The sequence below is a fragment of the Nyctereutes procyonoides genome, unplaced genomic scaffold (genome assembly GCF_905146905.1).
Source record: "Nyctereutes procyonoides isolate TBG_1078 unplaced genomic scaffold, NYPRO_anot_genome, whole genome shotgun sequence".
Classification (NCBI taxonomy): Eukaryota; Metazoa; Chordata; class Mammalia; order Carnivora; family Canidae; genus Nyctereutes; species Nyctereutes procyonoides.
This window is the reverse complement of record NW_026575048.1, coordinates 28,906,810-28,926,996: the sequence shown is the minus strand read 5'-3', so window position 1 is coordinate 28,926,996 and position 20,187 is coordinate 28,906,810. Positions and strand designations below refer to the sequence as shown.

Here is a 20,187-nt window from a genome sequence, read left to right as displayed (position 1 = left end):
GCAGCGGTCTAGGTCATTGACTTGTTTTACTTTTCCTGCCCCTCTTCTATAATGTCAGGTCACGAGGGTAGGAGGGACTTTGGCTGGTGTGTTCACTTTGAGTCATTAACACCTATAATATTTAGATCCTGTTTTTTTGAACGAATGGATAAATGAACGAGAAAGGTATGGAATACTGAAAGAGGAACAGGAGTAAAAAAACAACAACTTATTTTTGGTGGGCGAGAGGAAGATGAGTTCACTTTTGGATATGATGAGTTTTAGCAATGTCCAGGTACAGATGGCCAGTAGGCCTCAAACACACAAGTGACACTCAGGTAGTTGCAGTAAAGCTGGCTAATGTGTACCCTAGCCTTCCTCAGTGCCAGGCTCTGTGCTCAGCCCTGTCCTGCCTGATCTCAGGAAAATGGAGCTGTACATTGGTGGGGTGGGAATGTTCAGAGAGCATGCATGAGAAGAACAGGGACAAAATCCTGGAGGACCCCAGTACATGAGAGCTGAGCAGAGAAAGAGTCACCCAGAGGGGCAGGGGGGAACTCAGGGAGAGGATCCTGTGTAGGAATCCAGGAGGTGGGGGGGGGGGGCAGGTGGAAAGCTTATGGGCTCTCAGAGGGCTTTGAAAAGTGTCCCTGGATCTCAGCATCAGAGAAGTGACCTGAGAAGAGCTGTCTGAGGAAACCCTGGAGGAAGGAAATGGTTTGAGGGTTTGAAAAGTTAAAGTTGCCCCTGAGAAAGAGCGGATAGGAGGAAGAGTGAAAATCCAGCAAAGGGAAGAAATGGTTGCTGTGTGACTCTGGTGTGGGGGTGGGGAGGGATGGAGCACTGGTGGAGGAATGTTCTCAGACATCTCTGTTAGCTGGTTTCCTTGTATTTCCTGCACACCTTTTGATTTTCCTGTGCTGTCTTTCCCCAGTGGAGTGGGAGGCAGCATCACCTTCCCAGCTGCCACATTGCCTCCCTGCTGGTCACAGCTCCTGGCTCAGCTGCCACCAGCCTGAAGGCACAGGTTATAGGGAGAGTTCCTTTACTTCATTTACTTAGATCAGCTGTTAATTTTGTAGTTTTCCTGGTTGCTGCGGCTTCACCCGATTGTGTTTCCACTTATTGCCACCAAGCCTGATGTTCTGGTTGCTTGAAAGCTGTCTTTCAGGAGTCGTCAGGCTACCAGTAGTTGCAATGGCTCAGGAGAGCCTGCAACTGCACATTTAATAAGGAAACCTAAATTACATCTGGAACCTTGGAGTCCAAGAATGTGCATCCATATTTTTATTTTTGCAGTGACAGTCATTAAGTTTCCAACCAGGGAGGTACAGCTAGTGTTTTTAGAACATGCTGTTCAAATGTAAAGTATACCTTCATCTCCTGATGTATGGGATGCTAAAACTATTCACCTACCTAGCTTGGTAATTTCTGTCTGTATCCAACTTTAACATGATAGATAATGGAGTCAGGTCATATAGAGAATTAAGTATTTTTCTCTTTGTTGCTTTTGAGAGAAAATACATTTGATAGAATTTGAAGAATGGGTCTATCCTCTAGAGCCTAAGAAGTTCATCTCTTGATAATCTGCTTAAAAATGTGAACAAATTACATGACAACACGTGAAAAAGCTACAAGGGACAGAGATCTACAAAACAATTTTATGTAGGTTTTCTTTTAAAACTTTATCAAAGGTAATAGTTAAGGCTGTCAGCAAAGCGAAGCTTGTCCAGAGTGTCCGGACCAGATGTTTTAGTCTTACCAGAACAAAATGGTGTGCTTTCTGGGAAGACTGGGTAGGGAGGGACCATTCAGGAGGAGAGGCATGGTTGTACACGTTCTCCAAAGATGGTAACATTTGGTACTCTGATTTTCAATAATACCATTGAGTATATGACCGATGAAGAGGCACTTAGCTCCTTCAAAGACTAAACTTCTTGGCGTTTTCTCAACTTACTGTTGTTAGGACTCCTTCATACTCTGAAAAGTCATTGAAGACCCCAAACGGCTTTTGTTTATCTAAGTCATATTGATAGATATTTACTGTATTAGATAAAATTTTTAAAAAGTTTACTAATTCATTTAAAAACACAAATAAGAAATTCACTGTTTATACAAAACATATTTTTATGAAAAATAACTGTATTTTAAAAAATTTAGTGAGAAACCATGACATTGCTGTGCATTTTTGTTAATCTTGTTAATACCTGGCTTAATTCAAGAGAGTTAGAGTCTTAAATCGGCTTCTGCATTCAGCCTGTCATTTGGAATATTTTACTGTAAATCATGAGAATGAAAGTGAAAAAGTTAAATCATATGTTAGTATTTCTGAGAAAATAATCTTGAGCTCATGGATCCTAAAAATCTTTCAGAGACCTCTGGGAGGGGTCCCTGGGCCATACTTTGAGAACCCCTCGGCTAAACCATACCTTCTTGAAAGCAGATACCATTGCCTTGGTTTCCTCTTCTGTTCCTTGGGGCCCGGTAAATATTCGTTATATTGACTCCTCAAATGTGTTTACTGATTCAACTTTCCTCTGTAAAAATCCAGAGAGAGGACCCATCTGGTGAATGGGGACTAAACTCCCTTTCCAGGATGCCTTCCTCCTTAATTAGTCACACCGTAAGAATCCATCTCAGGCCTTTGACTCAGCAGCCAGAGAGGTGCCATTGGACTCTTTTCCTTGTGTCTGATGACATTGCAGACTGGTTACAAATCAAGATAAGTAGTTGAGGGAAAAAATATTCCCTTTATAGTACAGTGAATTCTAGGAAGTCTTGGAGGTTACTGGGGGAAAGAAGCTAGAATTATTTCCTAGAAACAGAGTGGGAAAGTCTCTGCGCAAGTGTGAGGGGCCTGCTGGCACATGGGATCCACTCTGCTCTCCAGGAAGCATATGTGCTCTTCCAGTTCGAGTTTTCTGCACCAAGGCAATGGCAGGTGGCCTGAAGAGTGAGTGGGAAGCAGTCATCAGCTCTCCAAGTAACAGCATTCTCATTTGCCAAATGTTATGTTAATGTTTCTGCAAACTTGTGGTAGAAATATGCAAACTTAGGCAGAAAATATGCATACTGTTCGTATTAAGTTTTCAGACTTTTGATAAAATGTAGGTAAACAATATCAAAAGGTATCTTAAAAGTTATGTACTAATTTTGCATAAGACAAAGATGTGTACAATTTAGGATGTTTACATTGGAGCAAATTGATCAGCTACATGAGGAAAGTCTTCATGAATATAGTAGCATAAAAGCAATTGTTTTTGCATTTGCAAAGAAATGGAAGCAAAACACATTTTAAAAACAGCATGATTTTGTCTGCTTTATCTGAACGAGTAGTGGCATTTTCTAACGGCTTGTCTCTTGGGCACATAAATCATCGTGGTGCGTTCTTACTAATAGTCTTTGAACTTCTTTCTCTGTCCTTTTCTTCCGGGCCGGGCGTATATTGCTGCCTTTAGCGCTTCAGCATGGAAGGGATCTCAAATGTCATTCAGAATGGCCTCCGCCACACCTTTGGAAATTCAGGTGGAGAGAAACAGGTGCTGGGTTATCCTTATTTTCCTCATTCTCTGCTTTTTCATTTCCTGTGTAAGTGAAGGTCCTGAAAGCTGGCAATTTTACTAATTTACTAAGACTATTGCTTAAAAGAGAGAAGTGAAAGTCTATCATTTTTATACTTTCAATAATGCATACAATTCCCTTTAGGAAAAAGCGATTTTCAAATTGGCAATAGACTAAATGCATTCTTACTATATGATTTAGAGCTCCATTTTCCACTACCTTTAAACAAATTGCATTGACATAATGAGTTGCATGTATAGAATATATAACTAAACTAGAAAATGCTACACTAATTCTAAAAGTTTGAGAAACAAGATGTCTTTTGAGAGGGAAGAAAGCTGGTGTTGGTGTCTTTTTGACTAGAGTTCTAGGTCAAACATGTCAATATATATATATTATATGTAATATGTATATATAATATATATATATACACACACACAAACGCAAACATATTTTACCTCATTTTAAATGAAATTCAGGCGGTTTTAAGGTACATCATGTAGTCAGCCAACACACTTGTCTGTCAAGTGAGGCATGCGGCGTGATTTATACAAAATTATTTGTGGATATAGGTACCTGGCCAAATGTGTAGCAATTTACTTTACATTAACATTTTTGTATAATGATTTGAGGAGGATCATGAACAGGGGAAACACATCTATATTAATGAGTGTGCTTAAAATTACCTTTCACAATTTGAAATTTTCACTTCAAAAGGAAAACTTCAATGTGGCTTTTAAGTGAAGATTGAGAAAGTGTGCAGAATGTAGCTTTTGGCAGTTTATCAAAAGAAAGCATTTGAGCATAGAGTTTTTGCTAAAAGATAGTTTCTGTATTACCTGAGAAGGGTAATAATCAGTATTAAATAATCCTTCACATTGACATTTACAGCTCCATTAAGGGATGGTACAATTTTTTTTTTTTTTTAATTCTGGAACCTCTACCTCTCACAAACTCACAGGATGGCAAAATAACTTCCACACTGACCTACACACGCAAGTGGGACAGGAAGCCTGAGAGCGTAGCCAGGTAGTGTGCTGGTGGGGGCGCAGCTTCCTGATGCTCTCACAGGCCAGCTTGCTGCCCCCCCCCCCCCAGCTATCCGTGAAGCCCGGGGAGGGCGGGGAGGGGGCTTGTTTCCGGCTTCCTGTGTATTATTCACAAGGAAACATTCAGTTCTACAATTTGGTGTCACCTTGGAGAAGTCTACACCAAAAAGATGGTGGGAATTGTTTCTTAAACATGAATAATTCATTTTCTTTTCTGTACCTAGGGAACCAGTTCTTGTTAAACCATTTTACCTTGTCTTTTGATTATGAGGTCCCTCAAGGATGAAATCACTCATGGAGGGTTAGGAATAGAGCGGAGATTTAGGGCAAGGACTAATGGCTGGGTCTCAAAAGATTCTGAGTAAAAACCGTAGATCTCCAGATGAGCACATGCAAACCACACCGAACTATATAGTTTTTGGTGGAGTGGTCAGAATAGGAACATCTGGACAATAATTTTTAGATTCTGCTTTCATGGGACATACTTATAGGCCATAACTCTGATACTTGTGAGCCTTTACAGTAGTGAACAAGGCCGTTTGTCTCAGTATCAGATGTAAATATTTATTATTCACTAGGCCATTCTCTCCTTTCACTTTTCTCTTTTCCTTTAATGCCTTTAAACATTCTGAATAATTTATAATAATAATAATACACCTCTAAAATTGATATGTGTGTCTATGTTAGCTTCTGGAAGAAGCTGGTATGTGTTTTTAAAGTTGTGAAGTTATCCACGTGACCATTTTGTTTAATCAGAAAAAAATGGTCTGAAACAATTATTTGGCTGTTGGGAATGATTTGGTTATGCAGAACTGTTGCAACTCCGTTTTTAGTTTGAAATTACTATTTTCAAAGTATGTTGAAAATATGCAAGAAGAATGTTAAATAAGACAAAATGAACAAATTACCGTCAGACCTAATTTTAGTAAATTTTCAATAACTGAAAGGTGAAAAAATAGATGTTTATGTTAACATTAGGCTTGAATGAAGCAGATAGAATTGGGCAAAACAGGAGTTCCAGCTGAGATAGTAAGATACACATGTTCCTTATTAAAATAGCTCATGTTTCATGTTATAAAATAGACCTTATGTAACTATCAAATTTGTGCAGATAAGGTCATTCAGATTTAAGTGACATATTTTTTTTTCACTTGGCAGTACTTGACAACAGTCATTCCCTATGAGAAAAAAAATGGACCACCATCTGTTGAAGATCTTCAAATATTAACAAAAAGTGAGCAAAGACAAAATTAAACAGTTAACCATATTTACTTTTGCTGAATCTAAATACTAATTTTGGTTGGTTAATTGATGATGTTATTGTTTTGTCAATTTAAGATAGTAAATGATAGATATTATCATTTATTGAGAATGAACCATAAATGGCTATAGCATCAACCATGACCCTAAATCCAGAGTTGATTTGTATTTTTTGTGATTTTTCTTACCTTTTGAAATATTTGTAAGCTGAACTTTTGAGGGAAAAAAAATGTAACTTGATTCTCCATCTTCTCTTGAATGTTTAAGAACAGATCATTCATCAATAAATAAGGTGCTTCATGGATCTTCTATAAATATGACTGTCAGTAACTCAATAGGAAAGATTTAGAATATGTCCTAAAATGCTCTGCTTTTTTAGGAATGTAGAACCCTGAATCCAAGGTAATAGTCAGAGATAGAATTTGAATTGCTAGTAATATTTTAAGAATTATTTGGCAAATATTAAAAAAGCCTATTCTGTGCCAGGCTGCATTCTGGGACTTTAGTGAACAAAGTCGACAAAAATACCGCCATCTTCAAGAGGCAGTTATTATTTTGAAATAATTTGTTAGACTTAAATATACATTCCATTGACTATCTCTTATGATAGCCATAAATGAGTCATGAATTCTGGTTCTATCCCTGTTATTTACAGTGATATCCTTGGATGTTACTTACTTTCTCTTGGTCACAATGAAAAACAAGGATAAAAATATTTGGTATGTTTCCCTCATTGTAAATAACATATGGGTGATTTGGGGTAAGTCTGTTTGTTTTCCTTGAAGGGACTAGATTTGCTGACCTGTTAGATTCTTTCTAACTGTAAATATTTGTAATAACTGCTGATTAAAGAGGGAACCAAATAAGAGAAAATCACAGGAATAGATCTTGGTGATGAGACTTGTTTTAGAATTTAGAGATATGGAGGCACGGTTGGGGTGAGCGCAAGGGAGCTTCCTGCCTGTTATGTGAAGTTGTTATTCCTTCCTTTGGTGAACAATACTTTCACAGTCTTTTATATTAAAATATGGATAAATCAAGTGATGCTAGCCAGTCTGAAGTAGAGAATGAAGAGATTAACTGGGTGGCCAGCCCTCTGATTTTTCCGGAGGAACTCATGACATTAGGAGTGTCCAAGATCACACAGGGGAATAGTTAATTATAGGGCTGGGTCTCTTAATTCCCAATCCACTGTGCTTTTTAATAATGCTAGCTTATGGCATGTGATTTTATGTAGAAATGAAAACAAATCTAAAACATGATGGGAAACAGAAATACTGAACAGAGTAGCCCTCCAAGAAGGGAACATAACTATTGCCTTAGAAGCTAGGAATTCCTGAAAGACCTTGGCTTCTCAGATCACGGACAAACATACTTGGCCAAACCAGTCACATAATTCCCACAGAATGTCAGGCTGATTCTTAGATGATGTATTTGTAGACAAACACCATTTGGAATCTCTGGATGAGTGAACGTGTGTAGCGGGTGTGAGTGAATGTCCCAGTTAGTATGAGTTTCACTTTGAAAGTAAAAAGTGGTTATCTCCTAAAAACTTGGGGGAGAACCGGGGCCTCTGCCACTGCCTTGTAGATGTTAGGATGTTAGCTGCGGTGAAAGCCCTGGGAAGACGAGTGTAGCATTTCTGGTTATGTCGCCGTCCTCAGAAAAGCTACTAGAATTCCACAGCAGTAGTAAGAACTAGAATAATGTCATGCTAATGCTTATATAGCATATATACCATGTGGGGCACTATTCTAAGGCCTTCACATCTGAAGTAGTAACTTGGTAATCACAAGCCTTTGAGACTGGTCTGATGAGGAGTCTCATCCTACACATGAGGAACTTGGTGCACTATGTGGCCAAGTAACTTGCTCAAAGCCCCACAGCTAGGAAGTGGGAAAGCCAGGGTTTAGGCCCAGATGGACTGACTTGCCAGTTACCCCATGTTGTTTTGTCATATGTCCAGGGGAAAAGAGTGGGCATTTCCTCAGGATGCTCTGGAGACAGTGAGTTGGCAGTCACTGTGCAAGGGTAGCATTTATTCATGTAGTGTTTATTCATGTGTTCCTGGGTGGCTTAGATTTTTAGCCACTCTAATAGCTGATTATCCTATTAGTCTTTGCTTAGAGATAAAATTGTCAAAGATTGCCTTTAGGGATGAGGCTAATTCCCTAAGGTTCCTCCGTAGTATAGGAGCAGACGGTCTGGCTGAGTGCTGCTTTGTGAGGTCCGTTCTTTGTTTTGGTTTCTCACAGTTTGGTTTCTAAGAAGGCTGACAGAATGTTCCTTGGAGAATGTAGCTAACTAGTCATTTATCTAGGACTTTATCCAGCTTGTGAGATCTGCAGACTGAGGTTCTCCCACTCCCCAGGGCCCATGGAAGTGCTCACGATGGTCCCTCGCCTTCCAGTACTTAGGGTGACAGGCCTGAGGCTCTGTGTAAATGACCCAGTTCCTTTTTCCAGATTCCACTGCTTGGAAGTTTTAAATCCGGGAGATGAGTGTCAGGTAACAGGAATGTTCTCACCTGAATAAGGACTTACTTGGCTACGGTGTGTTCTCGAGCCTTTGCAGTTGTATTTCCATTTATCAGTCATTTGCATGGGTGGGTTGTGCCATGTAATTAATTAAGGCTACAACATAAATGAGATTCTTGATCTGAATTTGAAATTGTTGCCTTGTCTTTGTCTCCTTTGTTTTACAGTTCTTCGTGCCATGAAAGAGGACAGTGAAAAGGTTCCAAGCTTGTTAACTGATTATATACTGAAAGGTGAGTTTTATGATGTTGTGCATGCGATGGTTGGGAAGTGTTGAGTCGATGAATGCATCATCTTGCTAATAGATTAGAAAGTAGCTTCCTGCTAATAGATTAGAAAGTAGCTTCCAAACACACTTTTATCAGTCTCATTTGTGCATAGTGAGGATAGATGCATGGCTTACTGATGTTCCTCACGTTATGAATTATGGTTATAAAATTCAACTTTTGGGATCCCTGGGTGGCGCAGCGGTTTGGCGCCTGCCTTTGGCCCAGGGCGCGATTCTGAAGACCCCGGATCGAATCCCACGTCGGGCTCCCGGTGCATGGAGCCTGTTTCTGCCTATGTCTCTGCCTCTTTCTCTCTCTCTCTCTGTGTGTGACTATCATAAAATAAATAAAAAATTAAAAAAAAATAAAATTCAACTTTTATTTGGAGTCTTGAACTGGAAGTAATTTGCATAGCTCAGTTGTGAGCATGGATGGAGGCAGGCAGTGAGGAAATATTATGGAGACTTCCCACAATTATGTGAGTCTGGGGTGTTCACTGACACTGGAAGGGTTGGTAGGGTGGTCTCTGCCATCTTGGGGACAGTAGAAAGAAGAGGACAGATCTGTGAGGATGGATGAAAGAGGGGAGAGTCACATTGGTGAAGAGTCCCAGAGAGAATAATAAAGGGATAGTTGTAAGGGATGGGGAGGGGAGGGAGAAAATGAATGGATTTTCATCAACTGGGACTGTAGAAAATGAGCCATAAATCTTAGCGAGATCAAGATCACAGGTTGGGAACAGTGATGAGGTAAAGGAAAGTCATTTGAGATGTTAATGAGGTCACTTACTTTGGTGAGTAAAGAGCAAAATTTGGAAGATAAAGAGGGAACTGATGAACTTTTTAATTATAGGCAAAACTAATACTTTTCAGTGAAATTATTTTTTATAAAGCAGCAGTTATTCAGGTGAGTTATTCCAAGCATCATAAAATGCACCCTATAGGGTGTGATCCAGTATTGAGAGCAGTCCTCTTCTGATAACATTGTCCTTTGGGTTCTCTCTTCTCTGCAGAGTTGCTGGCTGAATCATAGGAAGGTTGGGATTTCTGAGGTGTTAGATAACTCAGATGGGACGTTTCTCCAGCCATAGCTTCATGAAGAGAGAACCTCAGTAGAATATATGGGGAGCTCCAAGTCAGTGATATACTAAATATCACCTGTAAGAGACTTGGAGTGGAGCCAGTCATTAGGTTAGGGGTAGGGGTAGGGGGTTGAAAAGAATATACTGAATTTTTAAGTAAGCTGTGTTCTTCTGATGAAGGGCTTTTTCTTCCTATTACATTCTGAATTTTCTTTTTTAATACCTGATACCTTTGTTTGCTTTTTATGTTGTGCTAGCATTGGTATGAAAGCTGGATTGTTCTGAGGTTTGTTCTTATAGATGTGACACAGGAATGAGATGAACATAAAGAACATGTCTTAATTATAGGGGGTCCCTAGGGCACTACTGTGAGCACCAGAGATGCTCTGAACAAGCTTCTGAAGCATTCTTTGGCTATTTTATCATTTGACTGACTGCATGAAAGAATTTTATGATCCAGAGAACAGAGTGCTCTGTGGGCGAATGATGTTGAAGTTTTTCCCCTGTAATCCAGGCCTGTAACTGAACCTGTACCACATGCCTTCGGGAAGCAGCACTTTGCTAATTCTGTGCCACAGGCCTGTGAGCCAGGTCTGTCTGTACTATAGCTGCTTCCCACGAGCTGCTTGTGTGCATTTGTTGTTGCTTTGCCTTGGCTTTATGAGGACTGGGTGGAAGAGAAGCTAGGGTTCAAACCAAGGTGGTGACTCTGCAGTCTGAGCATGTGAGTGGGCGTGTGTGATGCTCAGAGGTGTTCAGTCGCATGGGGAGGGTATGGATGAGGGGTATATAGACAGGGGTTGACCAAACATGCTCTCTTCCACCCATCCTGGAAGTTCACAGCCATCAGCAACTCCTCTACCATAGGGGGCAGGACCCCACCCCATAGAAGGTGCAGCTGCTTAAGGAGGAACTCTCCTTCTGCCTTCTTGGCGGGACTTCCTCATAGTTGTTTTAACAACAAGGACTATGGCTTGGCTGCTAAACATACCAAGCTTCATTTTACTGCAGAGGTATGAAATGAAAGAAGGTAGAAAAGTGGCCTCATTTGGCCTGAGAAAGGAGGGATGGATGTTCTATGGGCTCCTTGAGCTTTTTCTCACACCTGCTTAATTACCCCACCGTGGCCTGCTGCCACCTCGCCTTCCAGGTTGTACAAAGGCTGGTAGTGTAGACAGGGTTGCGCTATGTGTGTGTGGAGACTTGCACCCTTCTTTCACTTCCTGGGGAGCCTCTTTGTGGTGTTACAAGCCTGATGGTATGAGTCTAATGTTATGGGCTCTTATCTCTAAGTGGCATTTTAAGAGACATGGCCTTTTGGTATCTCATTTCTGGGATGTGTCAAGAGAACTTTTCACTGTTGAAAATGTGTAGCCTTTTAAAACCTTTTAAAAAAAGTTGATACTGTAGATCTTTGCATTGTTTGTTCTCCTGATTTAATAGTATATTTTTATATACATATAAATGTATATAAAATGTATATACATCTTGTGTAAATACATATAAAATATGCATTTCTATTTAAAAGTTTTTTCCTTCCTCTAGTGCTCTGTCCTACATAGGGCAGCACCGCGTCAGGAACAGCTTTCTCTTCTGTGGACTACAAGCTAGATTTCCTATAGCATTGTTCTGAAACCTGGCTACCATTCCCTTCTGCTATTGGAAACTCAGCACACTTGAACTTGGGTTTGTGATTCAGTATTAACTAGATCATGCTTTCACTAATTCTTTATATTATGAACAAGAGAAGTATGGCACTGTTCTGAATTCTAGAGGTGTGTGTGTGTGTGTGTGTGTGTGTGTGTGTGTGTGTGTGTTTTTGTTAAATACTAACAATTATGAACTCTTCTCTCCTCCACCTTTGTAGAGTAAGGGGGAGTAATGTTTGTGCATGCGCAGTTATATTTTTCCTGAACTGACAGTATGCCCAGTTGAGTTTTTATGGCTTTCTAGATCTGCACTGCACTGAAGAACTAGATTAAAGCATTGAGAGATTTATACTGTAACTGTTCTTCGGTGGTGGCAAGAACCGACGCTGTTCTTTATAAAGGGACTGTCAGGATAAATATTACCTACAGTGTTGTCAAGGGAGACAGAAACTGAAACGTGGGCTGTTCTCTGAAGAAGGGGAACCAGAATGTGCGCTATGGCAGATGACAGTGACGACAACTACGAACAACAATGATGATGACCAAGGGCCTCGATGACCAAGGCCGAGGCCTGGAGGCCCAGTGGGGAGAGGGCTGATATTGGAGGTTGCTGCGTCTTTCACCCCTATTGAGACGTTAACCATTCAGTTGCCATTCACTTTCAGAACCTTGTATTGTTGAACTTTCGATGTTTATATGTCTTGCCTCACGTGTCTGTGAAGAAGTGTCCTTGACAAGGAGCCTGTGTCCTCCAAGGTGCTTTCCTGTATCCTGTGCGCTGCTGTGGCGCCCTGTCCCCACTCCTGCCCGAGTGTCTCCCGAAAGCGCTACTCCTTGAAACAGCTCATCGAGCCGGCACTGGTCATGAAACACTTTTCTGCCAGTTCCAGTCAAGTCATTGCCATTTAATAAATGTTGAAAAAAGGGTACTGTATGTTGGAGAGATTTTTTTGAGTTTCTGTTGTATTTAAGATTTTTCTTCCCTTTACCATTCTACACATTGTCCATCACTACAGTGTGGAAGCTGGTGAACCCCCTGATTGATTAGCTTCATGATGGGAAGGAGAGGGGAGAGGGGTTTTTCCGGGAAGTCTTACTCTTTTCCTGGGTTTGGGAGACATTCCTGACGGCAGTGGCAGCTCCCTCCCTGACAGAGGTGTGGAAAGAGTTCAGAGGACCTGGCAGGGGACTTTAAAATTCCACTTAAACATTTGTGAGCACACAGGCCCATTCCTATTCCTCATTTCACTTGGTAACTGGGACCCCAGGGCTGCAAAGGCAGCAGCTCAGTTTGGAGTTGGAGGGCAACTTGGCAGCTCAGCTGTGACCTGGGGAAAGGTGAGCCTGAGCTGGTTCCTTGTCTTATCATTGCCTTGATAGTGAGAATGTGGGACTTGCGCCTTGCCCTTCAATTGATGAAGTTGCATACTTCTACAGTAAAGTAACTTCAACTGAATTAATGATGCAAATTTGTAAAAAAAAGTTTTGACTATACTAAGGAAGTATCATTTTAGAAGACCTACTAGAGAGTCAAAAGTCCTTGAGGGTCTATATTTTGGTGGAGATTCGATAGTGGTCTGTTTATAGTTCATGCTTAAGTTGATGCTTTTGGAGTGTACGTCCTTTCAACTCCCAGTCCCTGTGTAATGAGATTTCTGATTTTGCTTGATAAACTTGCTTTTTCAGTGGTGAACTATCAGTGTTTCTTACCTTGCTAGCACACATGATGAATGGATTTTGATACCAATGAGAGGAGAGGAGCACGTTCCTGATTTGTGAGGGACAACAGGTAGGCTATCTCCCTAAGGAGCAGCATCGAAGTGCCATCCTGAGTGGGATTCTTTTTTTTTTTTTTTTTTTTTTTACAAGGGTTTGTGGGGGGAAAGGCCCTGCCCTCTGAGAGCAGCACCAGAGCTGCTTGGGGTGCTGGACGGTCATCAGACTCACGACTTTCACGCAAAAGGACAAGCAGTCCTTTTTGAAATTGAGATTCAAAGTGTTTATTTGTTGCCAAGAACCCAGCTGCAAATAATTCCCTTATGGCTTTGTTTTTTGAAGAAAACAAAACAAACTGTAGAACTACAGTGCACTCCAAGTGCCATATATCTATTTTATTCTTCAGGAAATTATATTTGTTTTTCTTTTACAAGAGCACAACAGGAACCAAAGTAAAGAGTAATAGATACAGCACTCAGGATAAATCATATCTTTAAAATAATAATAAAAAAATTTACACCTCGTCCTATATCCTGTTAGTATTTTCATAATATGGCCATGATTGAAAAAACAAAAAGCAAGCATTTACAACTTTTTTTTTGATCTATATATATATTTTTTTTTATGCCAGGAATGGATTCATTGTCGACAAAATTTTATACTAATCAGGCTGATGTAGATCTATTTTGGTAACATGGTATCATTAACAAATTTATTTTGGAAATAGATAAAAATATTGCCCCTTGATAATAAATCTTTTTTCTTTGATGCAAACAGCTAGAACACCTTTTTCTTTTCCTTTTGATATTCTAAGACAAAAAAAATGGTTCATCTTCAGATTAATAAATTAGGTCATTATAATAATAAATTAATTTTTTTTTAAAGTTCAGCAACCTCTGTCCCAAGTATTTACAACAATACTTGAAAGTTCCTCTACAAAACAGAACACATTTTCCTTTCACATTAAGCATCCTGGGTATCTGTGTCTTTCACAACAAGCATTTGAAAAAGAAAAATCAATGCACAAATGGGTAATTAGTATAAAAGTGCTAAGAGCTGTTTGAAAAGTTAACACTATAGTATACAGCCAGTTATATCTGAGGCAAACTACAACAAACTTCCAGCTTATTATGGACAATATTCCAGTAGTTGTTTCAAACAGTTGTTTGAAAAAAAAAAAAAAATCCAGGAGCTGATGAGTGATGCAGAGAAACTGCCGTCATTGTTTCTGGCCAGTGAACAAATTGAAAACCAACAGAAAGCCTATCCAAACAAGGAAGAAGATTTTAATAAAGGAATACCTTCTCCATAAGCAGGTGTGATGCTGACTGCATAAGGCGTGTGCATACACACACTCACACTCACACACACTCAACACACACAACTTTCTTCCCAATTAAACTGCAGGTAGAATGAAATTTTGTGTTATTAAAAATTTGTAAGTGATCAAAAGCATTGATATGGAATGCCTGTTTGTCTTTGTTCTGGTTAAAATCTCATAAAAATACATTCAACAGGAAAACATAAATTGTATGTGTATAAATATATATGCATATATATATTATATACACACGCACACAAATACTTTTGTTTTTTTGAAGCATAAGATAGTTACATAAATATTCCTATAATTGCTAAAGTTTTAAGGAGGCATACTTTTTTTTTGAGCTTCAACAAAGGTGCTTGAATAATATACAATTAAAATGAAGTAGTTTCTATTTTGTAGAATCAGTATATAATAAGGAAAAAAAAATCCCCAAACAGTCCTTTTTAAAAAAAGTTTCTTCTAAGCTAGAGCTTCAACAAAAACTATAAACAACCAACAAGGGAACAAAGCCACGACAAACAAATGAAGTACAGCCCCTGGAAATACCTGGTGTCCTTCGCCCTCTCCCTCCTTCCTGCCACGCTGTGGTAAGAAAAGCTCCAGTGCTCGCATCAAGAAATGACTTAGGTCTTGTTCACTTGCTGACTCTACTAGGAACTGGCTGATTGGCTTGGAAGAAAACAAAGCAGCAAAAAGTCTAACTGTATATATCCTTAATAACCCGCGGCAGGGAAATGCCGCATCACATTTCTCCTGCTTGCTCACCGCCCACCGCAGCGTGACCGGATAGAAAAGAAACTCGTGGCTTTAGACCGGGGATGGCTAGCAACAGGTTCTGGCGTGCTCGTCTGGCAGTCCTAAGGTGGCTATGGCCGCTGGATCGCAAGGCCTCCGTTTCCCGCTCATTCAGGCCTGAGCTTTGAAGCAACCCGTGCAGTCTTCAGAGCAACAGGAAAATATTATCCTCTGGGCCACTCAACTGCTTTTATTTTACTGGATTTCTCCCCGAGCCCAGCTGACCAATTTGCCTTCCCAACACCACCCTCCCAACCCGTCTCCCCAAACTCACTGTCCCCACCCCCAAATATCTCTACAGCTATATTACAAGCAAATATATCTTAGCAACTTTAAAAACTTTGGTTCTATGAAAACACTTGGTCAGTTATCTTGAGGAAAGTGGGAATGCTTGTTCTGCACACTGCCGTAGACAGAGCCCATCCCGGTAAGTTCTTAGCGCTGTACATCAAGTCACAATCCAAAACGATCCACTAAGCAAGTGCACAAATTCTAGTTTACTTTTAAAAGCAGATTTAGTCGTTTTCTGTCTTTTGAAACCTCATCCACGTCGCCTTTCTTCACACTGTCTGGTAGAAATTATCTGCCTGTAGGTGGTTCTGTTTTTGCATGCTGTAGAAGCCACTGAATCTTGCATCTGGTTCAGCAATTCTTAGCATTCTCTGTGAACTGTCCACTGGGACTCTGCTTCCTTTCTTGCAGTCCACAGACACCAGCTGATTATTTAAGGAAGAAGGCTATTTAATGAGAGGAGGAAAAACCACAAAGAATGAGCTATTTTACGTATCCCAAATTAACAAATGTGGTCCTGACTCAAGTGAGGTAAGAGCTTTACAGGACACTGACGGGTGGGGGTTGGGGCGGTGCTGGACGTGGTGTTTCCACTTCGTTCTAGCACCACCAGTAGTTTTGTAAGGGATCCTGCCCGACAAGCTGTGTTTAAAAGTGAAATGCCAATAAATTCTGTCAATGGGGTGGATGAAGGGACTGAGAAAAGAGTTGAGGGAAGCCACAGAACTATTTTCAAATCCTTAAGGTGCAGTCTAGCCCCCAAAAGGGTGGGAGGAGGAGTGGGAGTCACCAGATAGGCAGATTTAAGAGAAATAAGAGAAATGGGCAATTTTAAATCACTCGCTGTATAAAAGCATCACAGGCTAGGCCAGCCCCAATCTGTATCCAGCTACTCTATGCACATCTTGAGCTGGTCCCTTTTCCCAGCTCTGCACAGCGAGGACTGTGTCTTGCTCAGCCCCGTGTCCTGACCCTGCACGTGCCCAGCAGAGGTGGTGCCTAAAGTGTAGTTCTTGAAAGAAAAGCAGAGGCAGGATAAAGCACCTGACAGTAATTTTATATGGATGAGTTATCTAGATGAGAAATTGGATTAAAATAATTATTCAAGCTGTTTTCAATTCTTAAGGGTATAGGATTTTTTTTTTCTAAGAAAAAAAACTAAATGTAAAAAGTGGACTTAGGGCTAGAGACAATCATAACTTTTCCCTTTAATAAAAAATGAATTTTCTTGGCTTTTAAGACAGGCTGATTCGACAACAAATACATATTCCTTCTTTCTCAATATGAAATGTGCCTCTCTCTGCCTGGTCTACTACTATTTTACAGTCTCTTCAGGATCTCTTGCTGCCTTTCACTAGTGTGCGTGCCCTAGATACGTCTCCCTGTCCTTTGGAGTTTCGTATATACTCATGACACTCTAGCTGTCTTGTTGCTCTTGCCCAAGTGTGGTCACCCTCTCTTTAGGATTTCTTTCCCAATTCTAAGCTGGTAGATCACTGAGTTTTAATTTCTAATATTAGCAATCAGTCCAGAAGTATTTCTTTTTTTGAAAACTTGAAATTGGATGTGTGGTGAGGTCAGGATTCATTAACCAATGGATGATGGCTAACTCATCCAGTGACTGCTCCAGCCCCAGGCAAGTAATATGTATTGGGATGGCTACAGCTTGCTATGCAATTTGAGGCCAAGACGACCAAAGCAGAATTTTCACTGGCTAATAAAAAAGACATCAAGCAATTTAAGGGAATAGAAGCACACAAGCACAAGCCTTCCTCGTTTAGTCACACAAGGCACAAACTTTTTCAAGACTATACCTTAGTTGGTGTTCGATACCAGCAAAGCAGTGGTACCCACTGTTTCTTCTGATTGATGAACAGGAATGCTATTATAATCGAGAGGCCGATGATGATGGGAACCACAACCGAGGCAATGGAGTCCAGTGAAGAATCTTCGCCTGAATGCAGCCTGTTGTTATCTCTGTAATCTACCTGAAGGTGACCCATGTCTAGGAGGAAAACAGTTATAAGCACTTATTACCTAAACAAGAATTTTTAAGGATTATTTTAGTTACACTGCAAATAGAGCTCAAGAACTTGGTTTCATTTTTCATTTCTTCCTAATGCTTTCAGGCTAACCATGATTCAAGTGTAATGATCCAAAAAGCCCTCTTACGAGAGTGCAGAGCTCTTAGGGACGGATGTGAGACAGGAAAAATTAGGGTGAGAGAAGGTCAGCAACTGGGCAGGATGAAGGTGGTTCTAGCTAGCCAAGAAAACAAAATCGTTAACGAGACTTTATAAAGTGACTAAAACTAGATTGCTGAAAGTATTAACATAAACCTATATGGTCTTTAAGATTCTGAAGCAGGAACATTAGCTTAGCTCCCTGCTTTACCAGCAAACAGGAGAAGAGGACAAAGTATCCTCTTAGACTAACCCGAGTGACAGTGAAGACTAATCACTAGTGTAATAGTAAAAATGAAGCCAGAATCGAGAGTTTGGCCTTTTGGCTGTATATTTTGCCAAAAATGCTTCCCTCTTCATAAACTTGTTGCAAACTCACTAGACCTATTAATTTTCCTGCCTTAGTTAATATACTGCACAGGGGACAACATTTAAGAATGAAAGTCTTTCTGTTCCTTTAAATCATCATTCTTGCCAGGAGTGTTGCAGAGATTGCAGGGTTAACTCTGTAACAATCAGGAGCACCTCCTGGAAGTTTCCTTACTTTTCTTTTAAATAAACCACTGTGGTCAGGTTGTCTAAATGTATCAAAAACCAGGTTAGTGAAAGATGGAGAGATTACATAATCAAAAAGAGTTGCTCTTAAATTGTTCTGGAAACTCAGCTCATAGTAGCACAGCTTTGTGATATTAAGACTGTCTATGGTTTTAAAATCAGATTTTTTAATAATAGGCTTTTTCTGTGTGTGGAGGGTTGGGGGCACAGGAAGGAGAAACTTCCCGGTCATTCCATCCATTGTAGATGGTAATACTTTATAGGAAGTTTAATTTTCATATAATTTCATATTTTCATTTTAATATATTTCATATTTTCATATTTAACAGCATCAAGACAAATGCGAAAGGTCAAAATAACATCCTATTGATGAATTCAGGTTTTAAATACACAATGGATAAAGGAATGAACTTTTCTTACCACACTCCAAATGATATTGCAAGTGATTTTAGGAGTATCATGTCATTACAAAGAAATTTAAAAGTAAATTAAGGAAAATCTTAGTGAAAGGAAAAGGAAGCTTCAACTGAAGTCTATTTACAAAATTCAGTCCTTAAGTTCTGTTCTGATGCAAAAAAGCCATAAAATTTAGCTTTGGGCTTCCTAGCAGCTAAAGCAAAAACGGAAACAAGTATCATCAAGATTCACAATGTCTTCAACTTTAAAAATAATCTTACTTAAGAGAAGTATAAACTTTAATTAAAAATAATCTTACTTAGGAGAATATAAATTTTTCTGCTACTGACACATGAGGAAATTTCTCCTCAGCAACTCTGTAACAGATACTACATAATGCACAGGTCCTTAATGTATTGCAGTAAATAAGGCTGTTCTTATGACTAAATCCCAGCATCTAGAACAGCGTGTGGCACAGAGTAGGCACTAATATTTACTGATTGGATGAATGCAAACGTAATGACAAAGCACAATTCAGTCACGGCAATTATACTAGTAGCCAAAACTCTGGGTCCAGGAATCTGGCTCTCTGGTTAAATGGCTTGATCTAAAGATTCAGAATATCTAGAGTAACAACAGACCCTTAGTCTCTCAAGCAATGAATATTGCTTCTCCCAAAAGAAATAATATGTGTATAGTAGTGATTTTGAGAATGTCCTTTGAGTAGACGGGAGGCAGTGCTGAGTCATGGCTAAGACCTCTTGATTAAGAGGTCTACTTTTATAGAGGAGGCAATATTGCCAGGAACCCTGCCTTGCTTTATCACTTAACTACTGAGAGACAGAATAAACATGCCTATTATACACAATTGAAAGGACAGAGCTGGAGGGCAGGGGGGAAGCATGGAATAAATCCGATGAGTGGAAAAATCAACACATGTAATAAATTGAACTCTCATGGAGAGAAAACAACCTGGAAGCAGAGGGTAACCTAATGCATAAATGCTTAGCCCAGAATCCACAGGGACTGAATAATTTATTACTTTCCTTACATACATACAAATACGAGAGCTGGCTTAGAAGTTCCAGATACCAAGCTTTTAGGACAAGGAACATATTTCTTTCCATCATCACTCAGTCTTTGAGCTTGTGAGGCCAGAAAGAGGCATTTTATCCAGTTACCTGCAGACTTATTTTATCATTCTGGGTTAACTGTGTTATAGCCACGGAGGTCTTCCCCGGAGTGGTTACCTGAATTACTTGGGCCTGCCATTTAAAAAGATATCTAAAGGACATTAAAGAAAAATTTAAAAAATAGATCATATGTAAGACTACAGAGATCTCAGTTGATTTTGGCGCTTACCTCTGGGGAGATGGATGATGTCATTTTCACTTGGTGTAGGCCACAAGGGAACCTCCAGGTCGATGTCGCCACGGTGATTTGTTTTCTCAATGGGTATATTGGTTGGTTCTGGGACATACATTTCTAAAAGAAAGGCACATTTTTCATAAGAGCTGATGGAGGAGCTACTTATTGTGG

General features: G+C 39.9%; 2 protein-coding genes across 5 annotated transcripts in view; one reads left to right on the top strand and one right to left on the bottom strand.

Annotated features, from left to right (window-relative positions):
- The window catches only part of FEZ2 (fasciculation and elongation protein zeta 2), a 42,539-nt gene extending 30,227 nt beyond the window's left edge, over positions 1-12,312 (top strand). Inside the window, exons 6-9 of one of the 2 annotated variants that reach the window (XM_055327633.1) lie at positions 3,438-3,518; positions 5,748-5,823; positions 8,554-8,619; positions 11,282-12,312. In XM_055327633.1, coding sequence (XP_055183608.1) covers positions 3,438-3,518; positions 5,748-5,823; positions 8,554-8,619; positions 11,282-11,298 — 240 coding nt within the window. In that variant the 3' untranslated portion in view covers positions 11,299-12,312. The remainder of the gene's footprint in view (positions 1-3,437; positions 3,519-5,747; positions 5,824-8,553; positions 8,620-11,281) is intronic. The other variant, XM_055327634.1, reaches the window with a different exon arrangement.
- A 1,163-nt stretch (positions 12,313-13,475) lies between these two features.
- The window catches only part of CRIM1 (cysteine rich transmembrane BMP regulator 1), a 186,321-nt gene continuing 179,609 nt past the window's right edge, over positions 13,476-20,187 (bottom strand). For all 3 annotated transcript variants that reach the window (XM_055327086.1, XM_055327084.1, XM_055327085.1), the window contains 3 exons: positions 20,011-20,133; positions 17,329-17,519; positions 13,476-15,960 (listed from right to left, as the gene is read on the bottom strand). In XM_055327086.1, the coding sequence (XP_055183061.1) occupies positions 15,784-15,960; positions 17,329-17,519; positions 20,011-20,133 (491 nt within the window). In that variant the 3' untranslated portion in view covers positions 13,476-15,783. The remainder of the gene's footprint in view (positions 15,961-17,328; positions 17,520-20,010; positions 20,134-20,187) is intronic.